At 51.5% G+C, this 24,778-nt stretch overlaps 1 protein-coding gene across 2 annotated transcripts; it reads left to right on the forward strand.

Moving 5' to 3' along the window:
* The first annotated feature begins 2,211 nt into the window (after positions 1-2,211).
* Positions 2,212-14,862, forward strand: CCN5 (cellular communication network factor 5). Of its 2 annotated transcripts, none has more exons than XM_036096054.2 (5): positions 2,212-2,509; positions 2,678-2,770; positions 6,377-6,593; positions 11,768-12,022; positions 13,833-14,862. In XM_036096054.2, the coding sequence occupies exons 2-5, from the start codon at positions 2,711-2,713 to the stop codon at positions 14,051-14,053; spliced, it is 753 nt and encodes a 250-aa protein (XP_035951947.1). In that variant the 5' UTR covers positions 2,212-2,509; positions 2,678-2,710; the 3' UTR covers positions 14,054-14,862. The 2 variants fall into 2 exon arrangements, with proteins under 2 accessions (XP_035951947.1, XP_077911999.1); XM_078055873.1 differs by having other exon boundaries at positions 13,458-13,942.
* The last annotated feature ends 9,916 nt before the right edge of the window (positions 14,863-24,778 follow it).

The raw sequence follows: 24,778 nt of genomic DNA on the forward strand, positions 1-24,778 counted from the left end.
TCTTTTTTTTTTTTAAGATTTTATTTATTTATTTGAGAGAGAGAATGAGAGAGAGAGAGCATGAGAGCAGGGAGGGTCAGAGGGAGAAGCAGACTCCCTGCTGAGCAGGGAGCCCGACGCGGGACTCGATCCTGGGACTCCAGGATCATGACCTGAGCCGAAGGCAGCCGCCCAACCAACTGAGCCACCCAGGCGCCCATCACTTTCGTTGTTCTTAAGACCAGTGGTCCTAGCAAGGACGGGGCCCGGGAGTGGTCTTCCCTGAGCACAGGCAATAAAAGGGGCACGTGGTCCATAGAGAATTTAAAGATAAAATGCAACTGATGAGACGTCAGTATATAAATATAAACCATGTCAGGATAGAAATGTAACTCCTGTCAATCATAAAGTACTTTGTCCTGAAAACATCTTGTCTTGGTCCAAGTTCTAAACAATTGATGCAGTAACTGTTGAATTTTAATTAAGCTTCAAATTTAGCACATTTTAGCTTCTTACCCTTTTTTTTTTTTCTTTTAGAGAGAGAGAGAGCGCACAGGGGAGGGGCAGAGGAGAGAGAACCTCAAGCAGACTCCGTGCGGGGCCCGATCTCACAACCCCGAGATCATGATGTGAGCTAAAATCAAGAGTCAGACGCCTAACCGACTGAGCCACCCAGGCGCCCCCTAATTTCTTACCCTTTAGGAAACCTGTCCTACGTGAAAGAGAACTTGGAGATCTCTAGGAAGACAGCTGCCCAGCGCACACAGACTCTGGAGCACGCGTTCACTGGGAGCAGAAGCTCCTGACAGTTCAGAATCTTGCTCAGCCCTGTCTCCAACCCTGGGGGTGCAGTTCTGCACCCCAACAGTAGATTCAAAGCAACAAGGTCACAGAGTGATGGTGAAGACGAAGATATAGGTATTTCAATTCTCTCGTTCTATGTGAGTCCTTGGAGTTTGGGCTTGTGCTTAAAACTGAAAACAGTCAAACAGTGTGACCGTGAAGGGGGCAGCTGTTTCTATTTGGTAAGTGCAAACTTTAGTTCATACGTGAAAACTATTTGTCTCATCTCATGATTATTACTGAAAATAATCCTGTTGTGCAAAAGAGCGGGGTGCTCAGCAACGATCCACTCTGGGTGTAGAGCACCGTAGGCGTGGCTCGGACTAAAACATAAGCATAAGCATGGATAGACAAACAAATGTATCTGCTTCCCTCTAGGCCTGGGGACACTGCCTCCCCCGCCCTGCCCTCCTCCTCCAGCCAGAACCACTGAGACCTAGCATGCATTTCCATCTTCATCCTCCATCATCGACTCCTTCCCCAGGACTGCAGCCGGGAGGGAGGCTCCCCCCTCAGCAAGTCACTCAGTCTGACCCTATATCAGGTCACTCTTCTTCCTCACCCACCGCCCATTCTGGAACCCAATGCCCTCGCTTTGAGGTTTGGGGTACTGGTGGAGATTATGGGGGCCAAAGCCTTCCCCAGCCCCTGCTCGGCAGCCCCTGTTATTTTCTTTACCAAATTCTATAGTCCAAGCCCTTGTCCTCACACCCCTTACCCAAAGCAGCTGGAGCATTGGAGATGCCCCCAGAAACTGGGGGATTTGGATTTGGGTGTCCTGCTCCCCCACATACAACACCACTCCCCACCTCCCTCAGCTCCAGCCACACCTTGGCTCCCAGAATAGGCACGTTATCATGCTCACTCCTGCCTTCGTACCATACGTGCTGCTCCCTCTGCCTGCAACATTCTGCCTTCTCTTACCCTGTCTGTCTGTGGCTCTCTGTAAAGACACCTCCTCCAGAAAGCTGTCCCTCACCTTCCGTCTGAACAAGGACCCCACCCCAGTATGCCCAGGAATTCCACCTGTTTCCCCACTGTCATCTCCCACTCTGGGCTTTGTCCCAAGGTCACTGTTGTGTCTCCAGCTCTTACAGAGGGGGCCTCAGAGATGGCCAAATTAAACGAAATGGATTTGGTTCTTCCAGATCATCTGGCTGGGCCCGGCAAGTGCCAGCACATAGTAGGTCCAACCTGCACGGGCTCATCCACCGTGGGCCACCTTCCAGAGCCCAAGCAAGCAGGCCGGAGGGAGGCCCCTTGGTGCCAAAAGCAAACAGGCCGCCCGGGGAAATTTTGCTGTGGGTCACACCCGCCTCTGGGTGGCTGCCAATCTTGCTGCCAGAAACCACAGGCCCAGCTGAAACTGCCCAGAGTCCGGGCCACGGGGCTTCGGAGGACTTGGGTCAGCGCTGCAAAGGGGGTGCCTGCGGAGCTCTTGCTGGGTGCACAGCGCCCCGGGGCTTGGGCGGGGGTCTGGGGCAGGGCTGCAGCGGCCACAGCCGCAGCTCGGAAGGCCCCCCGGGGCTGGGAGGAGCAAGGGAGGCCCCCGCCAGCCTGTCGCAGGCTCCTGGCACTGGCTCTGGCTTTCACACGCGCACACACACGCACACACTCACACACACGCACACACTCACACTCACACTGGCAGGCCCCCTCTTGGTGGCCTCCACGGTCTCATCTTCAGGTAAATGGGCTCATCAGTGGGAGCATGAGGATGGGGAGACAAGGGGGAATGCAGAGACCAGAGTGTGTGTGTGTGTGTGTGTGTGTGTGTGTGCGTGTGTGCATGCGCGTGCCCGAGAGTGACCTCACAGCTGCCGGAACATAAGCACTTACAGGTCCTGCCTCCCAGGCTCAAAGCTGGCTCCGTGGAGGACACAGGGACATGAGAGACGTGCCACAGACCCACCTTCTGGCCTTCTCCCTCCTCTGCCTCCTCTCAAAGGTAAGGGGGCCCCGGGCCCCAAAACGTCTGGCCGACTTCCTCGGTGTGGTGGGGGAGGTGTGAAATCACTGCAAGGATCCCCTGGAAGAACTCCTGCAGGTCCCCGGTGTTGGGCCCAGCCCAGCTTCCCTCCCCGGTGCCCAGACATTCGCCTCTGGCCAGCTCGGCTCCCTTCTCTCTGAGCCTCAGCTGCTTCCCCAGCTAAACGGCCATAATGATCATGAGGCCTTGGTGAAGATCACTGATGGCAATTCATCAGAAGTGCTCTGCACAGGACCTGGAACGTGGCAGGTGTTCCAAAGAAGAGGGCCGTGACTATTCGCGGTCCCCAGAGCCCTTCTACAGAGCTGAAGGGGGTGTCCTCATTATAAAGGGGGAGACGCAACATAAAACCTGCTTTGCCTAACTGTGAGCCAGGATTTGAATGGATGTTGGCGTCTAACTGATGGGAAAGTTCTCACCACAAGGGCATTAATGCTGGTGGCCGTGAGTGACCTGCAGACCCGGGCTGAAGGGGGACGGGGAGACACCTCATGGAATAATGATCTCCTCTTATGGAACATTTTTCAAAAGGTTTGTGAAATACCTACCTTGCCTAACATATCCAACAACCTCATAAGGAATTATCCCCTGTTTTCGGGCAAGCAAGGCTCAGAGAGGGCAAGCAACTTGCCTAAAATCACACAGCAAAGAAACAGCAAAGAAACATCAGAGTAATAGAGGTGGTGGAGACAGGGATAGGCTTGGGTGTGTGGGGGGCGGGGAAGGCGCACTTCCATTTGTGCTTCTCCTGCTCCCTGTGCCTCTTCCCCTACCTGGACCAAGGCCAGAGCTGCTGAGCCCTGTCAGCAAATGCTGAGTTCCCGATGCCATGGAGATCAGCCCCACCACAAGCCATGATCTCACTGTACGTTCATGTTTCTTTGAGGAGCACGGCAGGAGCCTTTCTCTCCTGGGTCCTGAGCAGGAGTGGGGGCAAGGCTGCGAACCCTGCTGGCATCCCAGTCCCACTGTTTCTTCTCCCGAAGGGGCTGTGCAAAACATGATGCCCGGGTGGGTGGCTTGGGTAGTTGGAATGGGGGACTTGGGGTTCTGGGCCCAGGCTTAAATGAAAGACCAAAAGGAAGCCGTCCGGGACTCACTGTCCACCCCTCCCTTCTTCCCTGTCCCCGGGAGCCGGGCAGCATCCTATGCAGAGTCAAGGACTTAGTCATCACCAACATGGAAAGCCACAACCATCCTCAGGGAGAAAATTCTAAGTCTTCCAGCAGCCTGTGGGCTCCTGGGCTCAGGCCTGTGAACAGGGCCAGGTGGCAGAGACCTGGAAACGGACAAAGTCACTGTGACTAAGAGCTAGCCATGACCTCATTTAATCCCTGTCACCATTTCAAGATAGGTGCTCTCCACCCCCTCTTACTGAGAAGGAAACAGCTCCCTCCCCATGAAGCAGTTAAACGGCATGTTGAAGGTCACACAGCCCATCAGTGGTACAACTTGGATTTCAACTCTTCTCTAGAATATTCCACATCCAGGACTCGACCCCCTGGTGACTGCAGCAAGGGTCTGGGGAAACCGCATGTGTCGGGGAGGCGGGGCGGGTTCGGAAGGGCCTGGAGATCCAGGGAGTCCAGCCTTGTCCCCACACTGTTTTGAGCTTCTGTTTCCTGGTCTTTCCAGTGGGCACAAAGCTGGTACCTCATCTTGCAGAATTGAATTAGCACATTACAGCTCACGGCTTGCCCGTGGCCGACGCTAGCTGCAATCATCGATATTATTAGTGGCCCCTCCCAGGTGTCAGGATGCACACATCCGGCCCCGGCCGAGCTCACCCCGTAGAGAGCCCAGGGTGGGAACCCTGGTACAAAGCAGAAGGCCTGTGGCCCGGCACCCCTACTTTCGGGTGGAAGGGACCCGAGAGCCAATTCTGGTCAGGGTCCCCACTTCTCACTAACCAAGGGAGCCCAACCTCTGATTTGCAAGGGAACCCCAAAGTCCAGCTGATTACTCCTCAGGCCGATTCCATGAGAATCATTTCCAGACGTATTACACTGCAGCATTGGATCCATAAAGAGGGGCCCTGGATGCTGCTTCAGACTTCCAGGTGAGGCTGATGCTGCTGTCTGGACCAGGCTTTGAGGGGCAAGGCTAGGCCATTATCTCTAGAATCTCTTTGGTACCACCCAGTCTCCGGCTTGGAATTCCTGCAGAGATGGCGACTCGCTCCCCTGTGAGGCCCTGGGCACAGAGCTGCCCACCTGCCCCACTACCTCCCAGCCTAAAGCCTCCCTTCCCCCCCAACCAGGGCTGGTTGACCAGTGTGGGGTGGCCTCTGGTGGCCAGGGAGCAAGCTGCAGGCCACTGAACGCAGGTTTGCAGGACTGGGGGGTCCTCGGGGCGGGACAAAGTAGGCACTAGGGCAAAGGGGTCATTGCCTGCTTTGGGGCCACACAGAAGTTAGGAGGTGATTCATTCCATTTTTGTAAACTGGAAGTCTTCCATCCTCCAGCTAAAACCCTCTGGTCCTCCAAGGACCCTACTGAACTGAAGATTGGTCCCTCACCAAGGGGCCTACCGGAAGCTACCGGGCTATCTTGAATTATGCCTGCCTCTGGGTCCCCACCTTCAGATGGACATATGGGGAGACCACGGCATCTGGTTCCTGGTTTGCTTGTTTCTCTGTCCTGAGTGGGGAGGAACAACCAGGACACTTGGTCAATACCTTGACCCTGTCCCTGGGGAGTGGGTCCCTGGCTCAGGCTTTTCCCTATTACAGGATCCTTGAGGAGGAAGCGGGCTCCCAGCTCTGCAGCTAACACGCTGCGACTTTTGGCAAGACCCTTTCTCTCTCTGGAGCTCAGTTTCCCCCATCTCTCCCTGGCAGGGGCATGGGGGTTAGAACTGGAGCAGAGGTGCCAAAATCCTAGCTATGCATCAGAAGCCCCTGGACAGCCCGATAAAAAAAAAGATTCCAGGGCCCTGTCTCTGGAAGTTCTATTTGGTAAGTCCCAGGGGAGGCCTGGGAATTAGTATTTTACCAAGTTTCCGGGCTGATTTGATACGTATCCAGAAACATATTCTGTATTGTTCCAAAGATCAAAAGCATCTATGATATTGTTTGATTTATTCAGCTGTCAAGATAAATATTCACAGTCTGCATTCTAGAAAATGTACAGTACCCTGCCATTGTAATCCTTTGTTTTGTTGCCTTTGCCTTTCTGTAAGCTTCTAGAGGGCAGGATCTAAGTCATTCCTTGTAATTCCCGATGGTGATCATCACAGCTAAATGCACAGAGCATCTACTGCATGCCGGGCTGTGTGCTCAGGGTTTAACATGCATCATTTTACGTACTCCTGAAAACAATCCTCCGAGTTAAATATTACTAATGCCCCCTTTTCACAGATGAAGAAACTGAGGCTTGGAGAGCTTAAGTAACTTGCCCAAGGTCACTCAGCTAATAAGGAGCAGAGTCAGGACTGCAACTGTAGGCCAAAGTCCTTGCTCATGACCACAAGGGTCCAAGGCCAGGTCTGTGTGACCCGGGGGCCGAAGCATGGACCCCTCACTGCCCACCTGGAATGACCGAGTGACATGCTCTGTCTCTGCAGGTGTGTGCCCAGCTGTGCCCGACACCGTGTGCCTGCCCCTGGCCACCACCCCGATGCCCACTGGGGGTGCCCCTGGTGTTGGACGGCTGCAGCTGCTGTCAGGTGTGCGCACGGCGGCTGGGGGAGCCCTGCGACCATCTCCACGTCTGCGACCCCAGCCAGGGCCTGGTCTGCCAGCCCAGGGCGGGCCCTGGTGGCCGAGGGGCTGTGTGCCTCTGTAAGCAGGTTTGCGGGACCGATGGTGGGTGTGTTTGCGAGCGAGGGTCAAGGCTGAGGGGTCCTGAGTCAAAGAGAAGCTCTTCTCTCTCTACCTCCTCACTGTAGGTACACCATCCATTCCAGCCAAATCTGGTGACGCACGTTTCCCGAGGCCCTCCCTCTGCTCCTCCCCTCTTGTCTTTGCTCCGACTATGCCCCCCACCTGAACAGCAGCCCCCCACTCCTACCTGTCCAAATTACAACCAATTATCAAAGCCAAGCTCAAACACTTCTCCCCTGAGAAGACCTCCCAGATTCCTCAAACCAGGAATCACTATCCTTTCTCAGGACCTTCACAACACTTCTGAGAAAATAGAAGTGCAACCATTTATTTAGGGAGGGCATAGAGTAATCGGTCTCAGGCAGTATGCTGAAACTTACCACACGATCCTTGCATAAATCACATAATCCTCACAAGGATCCTCTGAGGTAAGTCCTTTCAGACTCACAGATGAGCAAACTGAGGCTCGGTAATATTAACGGGCATGATTACTGTTACACAGCTTGGGACCAGGTCACACAGGTTCTGAAGCAACATTTCGTTCTGTCTTCCTCCTGGATTGGGAGCCCTTGGACCAGAGTTTGGATCCTGAGTTTGTCATTTACTAGTGACCTTGATCGTGTTACATCTCCCACCATTCCAAGCCTTGGTGCCCTCTGATGCTTTAGATCAGAGTTTCTCAACTCTGCTTTTTGGGCCAGATAATTCTTTGGTATCATTCTTTACTGGGGAGGGCGGACTGTCCTGTACTTGGTAGGACCTTCAGCAGCATCCCTGGCCTCTACTCACTGGATGGCACTAGCATGTCCCTCACCCACGAGTTGTGACAATCTGTCTTAGACAAATGTCCCCTGGGAAACAAAATCATCTCCAACAGAGAACCACTACTTTAAAGAAACACAAAAACGTGAGGGTGTTCTTTTTTTTTTTTTTTAAATAAGTCTTGTAGAGCAATCTACGTCTTTCATCTATTTGCATGTATCATTTTAAAAAAAGAACAAGAGAGATAAGGGCTCATGAATCACTGATAATGAGTCCACTTATAGCAAAAAACAAGGTTAAAAAAAACCCAACAAGACTAATAGACATAAAGTTATCAATACTAAATCCTTGTTAAATGCTTTTTTTTTTTAAATCAGGGGAGTGTAATCATGAGAAAATAGTGATTTGTTTTATGAACTCATAGATGATTGCTAATAAAAATGTATCTAGGGAAAAAATGAGATAAGTAACTCTTATCTTCCCAGGCTGTTGTTTCAACGAGCCAGGACACATACAAAGCATTTGGCTGAACTTTATTTATCGAACACTTGCATAGCACTTAACCATGTGCCAGGCACTCACAAATATCACCTCATTTAATCTCACAACAACCATATGAGGTTGGTACTAATGTCATCAGCATTTTATAAATGGAAAAAAAAAAAGGAGGCACAGAGAGGTTAGGCAATTTGCCCAAGGTCACACAGCTCATAAGTGGCTGAGCTGGGATTTGAACTGAGGGAGCTGGCTCCACAATCTTCATTTCCATCACTCTACTGCCTGACACTCAGCATATGATGAGTTCATATTGGCTGTTACTGTCACTAAGTTTATTAGGGGGCTTTTCTTATTCCATCTTGATTCAGACTTCAGACAGCTGGAGGTCAAAAATGTACCTGGTCTTTGCTTCTTCCTACAACTCCCAGCCCAGGTCATGCAACATAGTGGGTGCTCACGAGCCAGATCTGGAGGCTGGTGAACCCCACAGGTGAGACCTCACAGAGGCGGAGTCTAGGTCTTAGCTCTGGAGGGAATATGCTGCCCCAAACTCTCCTCTCAATTCCTAATTGGGTGGACCTCTGCCAGTGCACTCCAAGCTGTGTGTGTGTCCTCCATAAGCTCCTGAACCCCCACACCCCGAGCGTGCAGCCTCCCCAGCTCAGCCAAGTGCATCTCCACCCTCCCTGTGGCTTGAGTTCAAAACCACAGTCATTCTTGACATCTCTTGTTTTGCATACCCCAATACTGCCCACCAGCGAAGTCTTCACAATATTCTAGAACCTGAAATTCTAGTCCCTCCTCAGTCCATGCACTGCTACCAGCCTGGTCTGAGCCTTGTCATCACACACTAGATGTTGCAGCAGCCCCATAACAGTCTTCCCACTTCTGTCCTTTGCCTCCTACTCTGTTCCCAACACAGCAGCGACAGGGGCCCTTTCAATACATACATCAGATAACATCCCTCCTCCTCCTCAAGGCCTCCAACAGCTTCCCACCACCTCCGAGTAAAAGCCAGTCCTCTCAGTGGCTACAAGGCCCTGCAGGGTCCTGCTCCTGTTTTCTCTCTGACCCTGCCTAACTCCCTCTCTCCCTCCTGCTCTCTGCTTCAGCCATGCTGGCCTATTTTGTGCCTTAAATACCCGAGGGGGCTCCCACCTCAGGGCCTTTGCTCTGGCTGTTTGCTCTACCAGTGTTCTTTCCCCCCAGATATCTGCATGGCAAGCTCTGCATCTCCTTCTCATCTTTCTCAAAAATCACCTTCTCGGGGCGGCCTTCCCTGATCACCGTATTCAACATCCCTCTCTTGAACCCTGCCCTCCATTATTTTTCTAGCTCTAATCACCATTGGACATCATAGACTTTACTTGTTTATAGTGTTTATTTCCACTAGAGCGAAAGTTCCAATGAGGGCAGGATTTTTGCCTGTTTTAGTCATTGCTGTATCTATCATGAGTCCCTAGAACAGTGCCTGGCACATAGTAGGCCCCTAGTAAATAAAGACCGAATAAATGAATGATAGTAAGAGCTCTGGAGAGCCTAGCAGTAACAGGTACCATTCAGGGAGCGTGTCCTGTGGGCACGCCCTTTACACACGTGATTTCTTTTTACCCTTAATAATGAGGTAGGTCCTATTATTAAACTGATTTTGCAGACGCAGGAACAGGGGTTCAGAGGGGTGAAATCACCTGCCTAAGTTCACACAGTGTGCAAGTGGCTAAAGGTGGAAAAAAAAATCCTCTGTTGTTCCTTCTACAAGGGACTCTCGGAGGGAAAGAGGGACGCAGAGATCACCAGATGACTAGACTGGGCTCTGAAGTTATTTGAGGGAGGTTGCTGGAAAGGGGGCATTGGAAGGACCTGGAAGAGGAAGTAGGATTTCGGCAACTATATGTGTATATGGTTGGCGGGGGAGAGGGGGTGGCGGATTGAAGAGTGAGTACGTTTGGAGGCGCCTCCTGGTGTTTGGGACCACGCACAAAGGTGCCCACAGACCCCAGGGCAGGGGTGGGGGTGGCCGCCCAGGGATCATCAGCCCCACCCCTAGCCAGCCCTGAGCTAGAGGACCAGGAGAGGAGCCAGGAAACCTTGCTAAAATTATCACCCCTCCAGCGGACTTTCCGAAACAATCCCTCTGTTTACCAGGCCCTCCCAGAGACCAGGAAGCCCCAGGGCTGTGGCCCCAGGAGTCTGCTGGGAGACCCCTCAGGATTAAGGTGCAGCTGCCCCTAGTTTCCAGGAAACCAGGGGCCACGTGATCCAGGCCAAAGGTCAGGGATTTGGCATCAGAGGGCTGTGGCCTGGAAGGAGCAGGGAGAGGGCTGGCTCTGGTTTTGTCCTCCCCCGAGGAACAAGCATCCCCCACTCCAGCTCACAGAGCATCTGCTGTGCTCCAGGCTTGCGGAGAAATGCTTTAACACTAGTTCCTTTAATCCCCCAGTGGCCCTGGGAGCCAGGTCCGGTGGCTCAGAGAGGTGCAGTGACCTGCCCCCAGGCCCCACAGTTAGCAAGTGGGAACAGGGGCTGGCGCCCACATCTGTGCAGGTCCCAAATTTCTGCGTGGGTATGAGCCTGTTGGAGGTTTTTCTCTGAAGACCTGGGAAAACCTGCCTTCAGGCAAATCTTTCCAGACCCAACTGAACTGCACCCCGCCCCCCCCCCCCCCCCCCCGCCCCGCCGTCTCCAGGACCTCCAAAAGAGGTCCTCCTTGCTCTGCCCTTCCCCCGGTGACTCACCTGGGCCTCTCCACGGCTTTTCATTCTGTGTTGCAGACGGTGACTTTCACATCTGTCCCCTGCCTGGCCCTCCGTCTCTCAAGACAAGGACTGTGTCTTAGTCCTGTCTAGGAGCTGAGCGGTCGGCACCCTGGAGGGGCACACTACGTATCTCTGGAACTATAAGAAATCAGAACCTCTTTCATCAATGTCTCTTCTGTGCTGGGCCTTGCACGAGGCATTCTTTCAAAGGGCATTTCCTGAGGGTCTGTGTGTCCATCCATGCTCTGGGCCAGCACGGGGGGAGGGGGAGCGGAGTGGGGGAGGGTGCCAGCCTGAACACTCTCAGCCCCAGCCCTCAAGGAGTGCTTGTCCAGTGGAGGAAGTGGGAATAACACCCGTATCTTAAGGGCTTCGTTTGAAGAGTGTTTCTTGAGCACCTACTCTATGCCTAGCACGGGGCTAAATGTTACGGATTTATCATCTGTACCTGAAGGTACCCAGCTGTTCTCATCAACGCTATTGTTAAGGCAACTCAGAGAAGTTAAGCAACTTATCCAAGGTCACAAAGCCAGCAAGTTAAGCCCAGGCCTGACAGTGATGACCACAACATAGCAGATGCACAATGAACGTGTGTTGCATGAACTTTCGGTGTGTATATAAGTTATATATTATTAATATATAGTAATTAATTATATTAACAGTAACAACAGAGCAGCTGGGATCTATTGAAGGTCTCTTTTATGTTGGATTCATTACATACATCATTTTATCTAGTCTCTACCACAATCCTGTGAAATAAGTGCCCGTTATAAAACCCATTTTGCAGATAAGGAAACTGAGGCAAGAAGAAGTGAAGTCGCTTGGCCAAACTGCATAGCTAATAAAGAGCAGAGTGGGGGCTCCAAGTAGGCCCGTGTCCCCACAGCCCCTGTGCCAGGATGCGGTATGCCACGCTGTCTTCCCGCGCGCGCCCAGGCAGGTCGGCAGTGGGGACCGGCCAGAGCCCCCCGGCAGTGCGCAGACGCTTAGGGGCCCTAGTCCCCAGCAGGATCGGGGCCAGCTCTGCAGGGAGACCGGGTGGAGGATGTGGCTGACACGGTCTTGCCCAGGGAAAAGTTGGGGGTCAAGGATGGGGGTCCGGTTTCTCCTCTGCAGGGGGAGAGGATGATGGGAGCTGCGAGGTGAACGGCCGCCTGTACCGGGATGGGGAGACCTTCCAGCCCCACTGCAGGATTCTCTGCCACTGTCAGGACGGCGGCTTCACCTGTGTGCCCCTGTGCACTGAGGACGTTCGGCTGCCCAGCTGGGACTGCCCGCACCCCAGGAGGGTTGAGGTCCCTGGCAAGTGCTGCCCTGAGTGGCTGTGCGACCAGCGAGGGGAGCTGGGGGTCCAGCCCCTCCCAGCCCAAGGTGCGTGCAGGGGGCGGGGCAGGGGCGGGGCTTCTCAGGAGCCGGGACCTGTCAAAGCCCCTGGGGGCGGGGAGGGGGCGTGGCTTCCAGGAGCCGGGACCTGTCAAAGCCCCTGGGGGCGGGGTCGGGGGCGTGGCGGGAGCGTGGCTTCTCCGGAGCCGGGGACCTGTCAAAGCACAGGTTTCCCTGACCGCAGCTGGGAGGGGCTGGTGGCTGAGGAGACTAGGAAAGCCGAGTGGGGCGTCACAAGACCTCTTTAAAACTGACAAAACAAGTAAATAATTTTAAATCATAAAAAATAGAAACTAAAAATTGGTAGCAGAGAGGGGAAGGGAAAGGAGGGCTAGGATACTTGAATCAAATGCTCATATTTCATAGCAGAGGTGTACTATTATGACATATACTATTATTGTATTTATAATATATTGATATGTATTAGTAATACATTTATATCATTTAATATTACATAATATTATTAATATGTAGTTATTTGGGCTTATCCAAAGAAGAACCAGGCGAGGGGGTTGCCTCTGAGATGTGGGTTTAGGGGTGGGCAGGGAGGAAAGGTGGAGGAAAGATAGTTACCTCTTGCTATAAATTCTTTAGTTTTAGAGAATTTGTTATGGTTACATCACTGGGTTATTATAATTATAGGAACATGGTCTTTTTAAAGAAAGGCATCTGAAAAGAAGGCATTGGGCCATGGATGACGGTGCCACCTGAGAATAGAGCATGGTGGGTTCAGCATGGAGTCTGCCCAGGGTTCTAAGCCCAGCTTTGCTATTTCCTAACTGTGTGACTCTGAGAAAGTTGCTTAACTTCTCTGTGCCTCAGTTCCTCCAACTGTGAGATGAGAGTAAGGGCATCCACCTTGCAGAGTTGTTGTGACGACTGGATGAGTAAATCCAAGGAAAGCAGTTACAGCAGTGCCTCGCACACAGCCCTCTATCCATGGTAGCTGTCATTATCCCTACGATGGAATGGGACACATCCACTTAAATACATAGGAGAATGCCAGTGAGCATCTTACGTATAAAAAAGCAGGATAGGACACTGTAGATGCGAATCTGATCTCCATCATGTGTGTCCGTGTGTGTGTGCAGACAGCCTGCACACAGGAGCATATCACGCAGGCTTTCTCAACCTCGGCACCAGTGACACTTGGGCTGGGTGATGCTCTCGTATGCGAGCTGCCCTGCGCACTGTAGGGTGTTGAGCAGCATCCCTGCTGGACTCCAGTAGCCCCACTCCCCGTCGTGACCACCAAGATGTCTCTGGACATTACCAAATATCCCTGCGGGAGGGCAAAGTCGCCCCCAGTTGAGAACCATTTGGTTAATAAGGACCAGAAGAAAGGACACCACAATAGTAAGAGAGCAGAATGAGATGTCAGGAGGAGAAGCTAGCTGGTGCTGAACCCCCCATCTTGTTCCAGGTACAGCCTCAGAAACTCTGGCAGCTTTGCCACCGGGTGCCAGCACCTCTACACACAGGCCACAGCCTCCTTCCTGGAAGATGCCATGGGGTGCAGCAATGAGAAAGCCGCCACGTACTGGGGGACCATCACGGCCAGCACCATCCTAGTTGCCTAGTAACCGACACAAACGAGGTGCTTACAGCACAGTGCTAAGCATGCCCCCTCTATTATTTTATTCAGCCCTAACAATCGCCCATTAGAAAGCTTACATAGGAAGAAACTGAGGTCCAGAGAGGTTACGCAACATGACCAAGATGGCACCACCAGCAGCTGGCTTGACTTGGCTGCCGAGCCCTGACCTCACAGTGCTGACCTCTCTTTCTTCCCCCCCAGGACCCCGGTTTTCTGGCCTTGTCGCTCCCCCACCCCCTGGCGCCCCTTGCCCAGAGTGGAGCACGGCCTGGGGCCCCTGCTCAACCACCTGTGGGCTGGGCGTGGCCACTCGGGTGTCCAACCAGAACCGCCTCTGCCGACTGGAGACCCAGCGCCGCCTGTGCCTGCCTGGGCCCTGTCCACCTGCCAGGGGCCGCAGCCCATGGAACAGGGCCTTTTAGAGCAGGCCTGGGAGTCTGGAGGTTCCGTGCCCGCCCTCCCCAGCAGGCAAGCCAGTGCTTGGGCCCTGAGCAGAAGGCAGATGGCCCCTCCCCGCCCCCTTGGCTGGGGCAACGACATCCAGGCCCCGGAGGACAAGAATGTTCACAAGTCATCTGGTCCACCTGGACCCTGAGATAGAGCCGGGATGTCTGCCCCAGTCCCCCTTCCTCTACCTCACAGCCTAGGCTGGCCAAGGTTTCCAGTGTCTTCTGGTCCATTCCCAGCCTCCACACAGCCTTTATCAAACATGTGCATAGGCAAGCTTTCCAGCAGATAGGGCAACCAGCTGTCCCTTAATCATTAGGCCGAGGCAGGTGCTGGGCTGGACTGGCTATTTTTCTGGGGGTGTGGTGAAGAGGGGCACACAGATATTCTGAATCTCTTGCTTCCTTTCCTGGAGTGACATAAAAACGTCCCCGAATACATGCCTGTGCAAGCGCTTGTAGGTCCGGCTTATGCTGTCTGAGAAAGCCTGCCCCATCCAGGGCAGAATTCAGAGGCTGTGTGCTTTGTGAAAATCACAAGGTGAAATCACACTGTCTTGAAGAAAGTCAGAAAACAGGCCTGAGAGTGATCCCTTAAACCCAACTTGTATTATTAAGAATGAACCTTTCTCAGGCACCTGCAATGTGCCAGGCGCTGAGCTAGACTCTTTATATATAGGTTGGTGCTTTGCAACATTTAAGACCAGAGAAAAGTAGGGGAAAATGAAGGATAGCCCCTGGGGACTGGGGAACATGGCCTGAAATAAATCAACCCAAGCGTGAAATTCTGTCTGGAGTCTCATGTCTTATTGTTTTGTTTTTTTTAAACCCACATAAAAACTTTCCATCCTCCTCTGTGATCTACATGTTATGTTTAAAAATAAAAACTGTGTTTTCATCAAACTCCAACCAGGAAATTGGAGAACACTCTCAGTATTCAAACAGGGATTTCTTCTTATTAAACTAATTTGATTGAGGCACGGTTTACACACAGTGAAGCACACAGGTCTTAACATACGGTTTACCAAGTCTCTGCAAACGTGAACACCTGTGTAATCCATCAAGATACAAAACATTTCCAGAATCTCAGGAAGTTTCCATTGGCCCCTTCCCGGCCGCCCCCTCCGCCCCTGAAGGCAACCCCTGTTCTGAGTTTTACCACCAAAGAGGATGGATAGCCAGTTCTCGAACCTCACATCAATAGACTCATGCAGTAGGTATTCTTCTATGAATGGCTTCTTTCACTTGGTACCAGCTGTTGGGATGGAGGGTTTGAAGGAGAGCCCAGAAGCTGGGACCAGCCAGCGGAAGATGGAATCACAGCAGGTCCCTCCAGCAGGAGCAGGTGCAGCCTTACAGACCTAACAAAAATCCCATAGAGCTGGGGAGGCAGACCTGGCTTCTGCTCTCTCCTACCCCCAGGTTCTGGTAGTGCGTCCCATTGGTCAACCCCATTGGGAAGGGGAGAGGCAGGGGAGCCTGGGAGTGTGGGGCATTGAGGTCTAAAGCAGAGCAGGGAAAGGATGACCCCAGCTCCCAGGATGGGCATGACCCGCCCCTCGGAACAGCTGCCTTTGCTCAGGTACCACCTCCTCCCCAAACCCCAGATTGCGAATCACAGGCAGCATCGAGCCACCTAATCTTCACAAAATAGAATTAACTTCAGTTCACAGAGGAGACTGCTTGGGAAAGTGATCTGTCCAAAAGCTGGTCTGCAACTGGGGAGTGAATTTAGCCCACGCCAAGGTGAGCTGACTCAAGCCTGGGTTGATGGTCTCTCACAGGCTGAGAGTTTCAGTGGGTCAGGCTCCGCAAGGGTAAACGCTGAACACACTGCCGGGAAAAATTCACGTCATATCTCTAGAAACAGTAACAGCCAGGATGAAGACAACAGACCTGCATTGAATGATTCCTGCATGTGGGGCCTTTGCTGCCAGGGGCTTTATCCACAATTGCATGTTGCTCTTGCGACACTCCTAAAGGAAAGTGCTACTGATATTCCCATTTTAGAGATGGGTAAACTGAGACTTGGAGCAATGAATGAGTTGTCCTGGGGTTGTGGTGCTGGACCCCGGGCCAGCTGGCTGCAAGGCCCTCAACCTCACCACCGAGCAGTTGTGAACAGAGCTACACAGAGTGGGCTCAGCCACCTGCCCCGTCTTTGCTCTGCTGTTTTCTAGTGTGATCTTAGGCAGGGTACCTAACTTCTTTGTGCCTCAGTGTCCTTTCCTCTAAAATGGGGATAATGCCAGTACTCTACACAGAGCGTTGCTGAGTATTATGTGGTTTAAATAACAATTTTAGCTATCATTCTCTTGACTTTTTAGTGCTTAAGTCTTTTCATCTGTAAAATGGGCATAAATAGCAGTGCCCACCCTATAGGATCAGTGTGTCGAGTGAGTTCCCAACACATAGGGGTGTTGTGAGTATTAGGTCAGTAATTCCTCTGTGTTCACTTGAAATATAATCTATTACTATTATTATCCTGCCTCCAGGATTCTTTGCAAGTCAGAGAGTGATATGAGGCAAAGGCTGGGAATTTTCTTGTCTGTAAAGAAGAGGAAGTGGGCGGGCGCCTGGGTGGCTCAGTCGTTAAGCGTCTGCCTTCGGCTCGGGTCATGATCCCAGAGTCCTGGAATTGAGCCCCACATCAGGCTCCCTGCTCCACGGGAAGCCTGCTTCTCTCTCTCCCACTCCCCCTGCTTGTGTTCCCTCTCATGCTGTGTCTCTCTCTGTCAAATAAATAAAATCTTTAAAAAAAAAAAGAAGAGGAGGTGGTGTTGGGGGCAAAGGTCACAGGTGAAAATCAGACTAAACCCCACTGAAATTCATAGCCCAGAGGTACCGGGCCCAGCCTTTCCCTGTTTTTTATATATATGTTTTAAAGATTTTATTCTTAAGTAATCTCTACACCCAACGTGGGGCTCGAACTCACAACCCCAAGATCAAGAGTCGCACACTCCACCAACTAAGCCAGCCAGGCACTGCCCCTCCCCCCCGTTATATTTGTATTTGTAATACCCATGTTGTTGCATGTTCTCTACACTGTATGGTATTTTATTGTATGAATATTTACTACATTTCATTTATCCATTCTATACTTGATGGGTAGTTTCCAGTCTAGGGCTATTATGAAGAGGGTATTGTGAACATTCAAGCCCACATCTTCTGCTGGACATTGGTGAGCATTTCTGTTGGATAAACATCCGGGAGTGGAATTGCTAGGGTCTGTGCTCTTTATCCTGGGTCAGCCTATCTCTCAGTACAATGCAGGTCTCTCTAAAATAAGTGCTCAATAAAGACTTATTGCATAAATAATAAGAGTTAACATTCATTGAGTTCTAACCACATACAAGACTCTGTTCCAATCACTCACTTGACCCTCATAATAACCATTTGAAGTATAATTATGTCCATTTCACAGATGGAGAAACTGAGATATGGCAAATTAAGGAAATAGCCCAAGTTCACAGAGTTCACAGTTGGCGGAACCAGGATTTAAACCCAGAGAGTCCTGCTCGAGGGCCCATGTCCTTGGCCACGAGGCTCCCCTTGTGGGAGTCACTGTAGCATTCAGGGGTAAGGCACGCCGGCCTGGAGAGGTGGTGGGGGCGGGAAAGAGGAAACGGATGGGAGAATCACTGTGGCCTGACACTGATGTGAGCAGCCGGGAAGCTAAGATACCCACCACAGCCCTGGGCTTTGTGCTGGAGGATGGCAGAATGGAGGGGCCACACCGGCAGAAACCAGGGAGAGTGGAGGAGCCCTTACAGGTGGCAGATGGGGGGGGTTTCCTCAATGTTTTGAGTTTGAGGAGGAAGTAGTCACCCAGGACAGTGTGGCTGGAGGCCGCTGGACATCAAAGATGGGTCAGGTGGACATGGACAGACATAGAGACAAGAGTTCAGGTCATTAGAGTTGCTCACACAGAGAGGAGTAGATCATCAGATGGCCCTGGCCATTTAGTTACGGAAACACAGACAAGTACGTGTGTATGCTGGTGTGTATAACCTCTTATCACCCCTGTCCTCCCACTGCTCCCCCAGCAGGGGCCGCCACCATCTCTGCCCTGATGACCCCTGCAGGCTCCTCTTGCTCTCCCGGCTTCCACCCTGCTTCTTACAGTGTGTGCCAAAGGGATCCTGTGAACGCCCAAGCCAGCCCAGGCCACACAACCCACAGGGCCCTGCTCTGTGCCCCAGTCACCTCTCTGCCCTCACCCCCTTGCTCATGCTTTTCTGGCCTCATGGTCCTCCTGGCTGTTTCTTGAACATGCTCGGCACGCTCCCACCTCAGGACCTTTGCACTGGCTGTTCCCTCTGCGTGGCATTGTCTTCACCAGATACCCCCATGGATAATCCCCTTGCTCTCTTTCAGGTTGGACTCACAAGTTGACACTTCCCGGAGAATCCACCTGAGCCACCCTCTTCCATCCCCCCGATGCATGTAGCACATATCATGTTTTAACACACTACCTGACTTGTTTGCAACATCTATTATTTGTTGCCTGACGCCACAAGCGCTGGTTGGGACTTCTTTTTTCTGCTTTGTTCCCTGATGGATTCCCAGGACCTACAACAGTACCCAGGACAGAACCAAGCTTGGTCCTTATTGAATGAATGAAATAATATAGCTTCCATTTGAAAAGGGATTTAATGGGGCTTAGAAAAGTAACTTTGTCGTTGTCAAATGGGAGTGGCTGCCCAGTTGACAGTGATTTCCCAGTGGCCACGTCTGGGTGGGTCAGAGCTCCCCCCATCCCCACCCAACATTCAACCTCAGTGTGTCTCAAAGTGGGGTCCCCAGACCAGAAGCATCCACATCACCTGGGAACTGGTTAGAAATGCAAGTATCTTGTGTCCCACTCCAGACTCACAGAAACTCGTGGGATGGGACCGGAAGTCTGTGTTTTAATAAGTCCTCCATCTCATTAAAGTCTGAGATTTCTAGAGTGTGGCTGGGGAGAATGGGCGAAGACGGCGGTGTGCTTCTGCCCCCTCGTGGCACTGCGGGGGCACTGCGGGGCCCGAACGGACCAGCTGCCCGAGCGGGGAGGAGCCCTCCCACTGCGCCCGCCCCAGGGAGTCTCAGCCCGCCGAGGGCGGTGGAGTGAGGCAGGGACAGAACTCGGCCTGGGAGTCCTCCCTATTTGCGCCAGGGCCGCAGTTTCCTTTACTTCAAATACTACAGAGATGCCTGTGAGGACCCCTACACTGCCCTGAGCCAGAGCCCCTTCATCTGTCCCCAGATGACCCCCCCAACCCTGTCCCTCTACACACAGCCCAGCTCCCTCCTCCCGCAGCCAGACTCTGCAGCATGGTTATGTCACTCTGCTCAAATCCCTCCGAGGCTCAGAGCTGCCTTCTGGGATGGGTCCAGGCTCCTTCCATGACTCAGGGGCCTCCTCTGTGCCCCAGCACACTGGATGGTTGGGGCTCCCCACTCCAGCCCCGGGGGGCACTCTTTTCCCCACCTCTAGCCTGGATGACTCCCCCCCTCCCATTATTCTCCATTAGTCCCAGTTACCATGTCTACCTGAGGCCAACCCTCCCCTTGTGCACAGGCTCCCACCCCTCTTGCCTTCCCAGGTGATGCAGCCCTGCCAGGCCCCCCTTTCCCTCCCATGCCTTCCATTTCTCCCTCTCTTCCAGATCATTCCCATCAACACATACACATGTTGGCTACTCGGCTAACAAGAGGTAGGGTGTCCTCTTCAAGGGGCAATTCCAGCAGCCTCACTGGGGGTGTCAGGTGCTATAAAAAAATCCACCTGCCTCTCAAAGGCTAAAATGGGGTCTAGGGTCTCAGCCACATTCTCAGCAACAGGGTCGTGATTTAGCCGATTCTCAAGAACTTTCTCCTCTTCTGCTATGATTAATTACAACTTCAGGTGGGAACCCAAGGGCAGGGTGTCCTCTTGGACACCCTGAGGTTGGCCAATGAGCACAGTTGTAAGTGGCCCCGTCACACTGATCTGGTTCTTATCGGCGGCCCATTCACTGCCTCCTGGCCCCTCGCTACTGGCTTTCATGAAAGTATTCTGGATCACACTGCTGGGCTAGGTCTTTTCATCCCCTCTGGGTGGGATGGGCAACACTAACAGGAGCTGCTGCTCCCCAGCCCTAAAGCCAGCCAGAGCCAAGCACAGGTGACTGACTTTGACTTTCACCCTCTTCTCCCCTCAAGGACTGGACCTCCATGTCCTGATAACCCTCCTGCATCCCCCAGTCTCGGAGACATCCCCCTCACATCCCGTGGCCCTCCTGTCCTCTCCTGGTCCCTGCTCTGTGCCCCACCTTCACCCCCATCAAAGCCCAAGGTTTTGGAACCAAATGCACCATCTCACTGCTTTCTCCAGATGCCCAGTCCAGGGCCCTGATGGGAGTCTCCCTGGGGCCTTTCACTCAGCAGATTTCTCAGCTATCTGAATTTGATCTCCAAAAGAAACCTACATTTATTTTGTCAACAGTCCTATTTGTAATGTTTCCTTAATCACTGTGGTGTACATATGGCTCTTCATCATATTGCTGCTTAGACCCTGATGCAGGTCTTTATTAACTAGGGTAAACCAGTTTCCAGTTGTAAGCAGGCCCCAAATTGGGAGCGTTCTTCCTGGGGAAGGAATATTTTAACACTGGCAATGTTTAGATTTACTGGTATGTGGTGATAATAAAAAGCAGATCGAATTTAGCCAGTTTTATTATAGTTTTAAAAGTCTTTAAAGACAAGGCACCCTACTGTCACCTGCATCTGGGGGCAGACCACTCCATCACCATGACCCCCCTCGGCTTACTAGCTAAACCACAAAGTCTATTTCTCAGTTACATAGCATTCCTAGCAGGTGTTTCTGGTTGGCAGTCTCCTCCACAAAATGATTGAGAGACTCAGACTCCTTCGATCTTATGGCCCCACCCCATCCCCACCTTACCTGCATCCAGAATGGGATGAACAGGTCAGGTAGGCGGTTTGGCCATTCCATGCAAAGCCTCAAGACTGTTTCTGGAACAACTGGGATACGGTTACCATCATTTTGACTCAAGTAGCCAAACTATTATAGGGTAAGCCTTCGATTGCCAGAGGCTATGTCTGCCACCCCGAGAAGAGACTGCCTGAAAAATAAAATCACACAGAGCCAAGTAATTAAGAGAAACAGATGCCAGGCAATAGGGTTTGAGCTGCTGGATCCAGCCATGCCTGAAGTTATACATCCCTAAAGGTTTCTGTTATGTGAACCAGTAAATTCCATTTATATTTAAACGAGGCTGAGTTGGGTTTCTATCACTTGAGCTAAAAGAGTCTTGACAAATATAATTGTATATGGCAGTGTAATTACCGGTCTATTCTTGGCTTTTCTGTTGGGTTTTGCTCCCTAGAAGCCAAGTAGATTTCTGATTTATCCTTGTGTCCCTGAAGCCAGCACAAGACCTGGCACATGGTAGGTATTTACCACATGCCTGCTGAATGGTGACAGACACTTGGGTTCCAGTCCCGATTCTGCCTCTGGTTTGACCTTGAACATCTAATTCTCCTTTCCAAGGCCCATTTCCAACTGCAGCAGAGATGGTCATCTCTGCCCTGCCTTGCTCGAGGGCTGTGGTGAGGACCAGATAAGTCCAGGCTTATGAAAGTGCTTGGCAAACTAAAGCTCTACATACACGGGAGCTATAATTATATTTTCAAGGATGTACATTTTGTCCTAATTTCACCAGCCCCCAACAGACTGTGGGTTCTTGGGACAAGTCAGACAGCATGTTGGAAGAACAGAAGGAAGATCTGAGAAGAGCAGCCTCAGCTGCCCCCAGCACCGCCTCCCTGCAACATCAGACTTGATGCACCTGCAGATGAGACCAGCAAGATGGGCCCCTGGTGCCCAGCACCTGCCTCCCACAGAAATCACTGAGACAAGGGGTCCCAGTGTCTCCTTAAATTTAAGTCCTTGTAAGTGACATGGTAATGGGGCACAGCCTGGCTGCTTGTTCTCCAAACTGTTTCTCTTTTTCTCCCAGGCACCCAGAGAGAGACCACATCTTCTGGCCAGGTGACTGAAGTCTGGCCATGGGCTATGATTCCAGATCTGAACCATAAGCCCCCCACCCCCATACAATCCACCACACTTCCTCTCTCCCCTTGTCCGCTGGTCCCATCCAGGGGACCCAGTGGAGGACTTCAAGGCTCTAGAACACAGTTCTTAACTGTTCTTTATGAGCCTAGGTCTCCTCAGACAGGTTGTTGGGGAACATGATCAAAAAGATGTGACCGCAGATTGACCCCTGAGCTGGACCTGGCCCTCAGAGGCTCCCCACCCCCTCCCTTGTCCTTGGAATGTGGGTTCCACTTGCCTTCCCTGCTCCCAGAGACCATTCCAAGGACACAGCCTTGAGATGGTGATGTGGCGTTGAAAACACCTGCAGGGTGTATGTGACTGAGCCCAGGTAGATCTTCTTTATAAGCTTTTAAGATTTGGCGGGCAGGTGCAGGGAGCCACTGGTCTTGCTTCGACCCAAGACAAGCCTCGTATGTGAGTTCCCTTGGCTATGATTAAAACTGCCACCTACCACCCTGGAGTGTCCCGCCTCTTCCTCCGGTCTCTCCCTGCCCTCTGCATATGGGGGCCGGCTTCAGTCTACACCGGGGAAGCTCCCGAGAGGGTTGTGAGCTTACTCGGGTAAAATCTACGATTTCCTTCTCAGACTAGTAATATTAAATGCATAAAATAAAATACATGGTTACAAGGGAAACAAAGGATCGAAATACGGTCACTAAAACAAAAAAGTATGCGAGACAATTACATATGTGCTTCTTTTTTAACACAGTAAACAAGATTGAGTCTAGTTACCGTAATTTCAGCGTGACGGATAAGGAGGATAGGAGTACTTTGCGACGTCTGCAGTAACAGCAATGCGATATGAAAGTACCTGTGATTTCTCCTGGCAACAAGTAGGTACAGCTAATATTACTTTAAATTCCATCCACAGACCCCTCGTCTCCGGGCTAAGAGTCCCTGCGTTAGGGCATGATGGAACCACAAGAAAGAAGGAGCCTGGGTCCCTGGGTGACCACATGGAGCAGAGGCCCCTGCAACACATATTCAACCCAGAGGAAAAGACGAGTTTTTTTCCAGGAACATCGAGACTCTGGGGCCAGCTGGGTGAACCTCAACAAGTGTTCCAACCTCTCTGAACCTCAATATCCTCAAAAGAAAACGTAGACCATGATCCCAATCTTACAGATCAGCCATGAGGATGGGAGACATCAGTTCTAGATGCTTGCAAACTCTATGTAATTGATATCTGAGGTCTTCAGACACCAGCCTGTGAGCTGGGACTAAAAATAAGGACAACACAGTGAAATCTCATTAAGTTAAATGGATGCCATCTGCAGGGCGGTCTTTTACCATGAACTAATGACCTTCCTAATTGGAGGGGTTATGAAATTCATTCTTGTATAAGCTGAGGATGATTCTAAATAATACTTGTGGATTTTCCCCCATTGTTCTTACTTTGCAAATGGAGTTGGGAGTCTTACTTGAATTCACCCGTATTTTATGAAATTTGGTGGTTTACGAAGTCCAAAAAGTAGGAGACCACAAAAATAGCCATTCATATTATCACCCCAAACTAATCAAGCTTAGAGAGGATTTGATCCCCGACCTGGCAGAAGTTTGAATGACAATAATATTTAACATGCGTTTCAATGTGTCCCAAACTGATCTAAATACTTGACCTGTGTCCTTGGTTTCTCGAGTAATCTGAACTTGGTGAAGGACACACAGAAATGGGTTTAGTTTTTCTTCAACCACTGTCTTCGAACACATTCAGTCAAACCTCTCCTTGCCTGCACCTTTCAATCTAGCTTGAGCATCTCATCATATCCTATTGAATGCTTCTGCTAAATCAGGACTGACCCTTCACCTCAAGAACACATTGTTATTTAACTTAAACCGTTAAGTAGCCTAACTAGGTGCACCTTGCAACACTACGTGGTAGGTACTATTATTAATGGCATTTTACAGATACTAAGGCCCAGAAAGGTGAGGTAACTTGCCCCAGGTCACACAGCTAGTAAGTTATAGACACAGGATTCAAACCCCGTCTGGCTGTCTGGCTCCAGAATCTTGCCCTGAATCTCTGCCTTATAGTTCTCTGCAGCCCCGAGAGCAGGGTGAGAGTCCCTTTCACACCTTTCTCACCCCCACCCCGTCTAAGTTCTAGCTTCTCCTGTTTATGAGACCTGCAGTGGAGGAAAGAGGACAAAAATCTAGCTGGTGTTGCTTCACGTCCTCTCAGGGGGATGGATTCCTTCTGCGTGGCAAGTGTCCAAAGGCTGGTATCCCTGGGCCATGTGAGGAGCTTACCCAGGGCCCCTGTAGTGGTCTCCTGTTTGTTGGGGGAGACCTAGGACCCCTTGACCTCTCTCAAATTCTGTCCCCAGAAGTACACTTCACAGCCTCTTTCTGCCAGAGTCCTCTTTCCTGGAAAGCAAAACCATCATCCCTTTTGGGCAGGATACTGAGCAGATGGCCCAGCACCTACTCAACTCATGGGAAGCTCGCCCATCCTTGCATGGCCAAATGGTTGGGTGTGCAGGATGCCCCGCCCCCCACCCTGACATCTCTCTTGAACCACTTTCTCCCAGATCAACAGATACGACAGGCAGATGTGCAGGCCTGCCTGATAAGCAGTCAGAGAATCAGATACCACT

The sequence above is a fragment of the Halichoerus grypus genome, chromosome 10, assembly GCF_964656455.1.
Source record: "Halichoerus grypus chromosome 10, mHalGry1.hap1.1, whole genome shotgun sequence".
NCBI lineage: Eukaryota > Metazoa > Chordata > Mammalia > Carnivora > Phocidae > Halichoerus > Halichoerus grypus.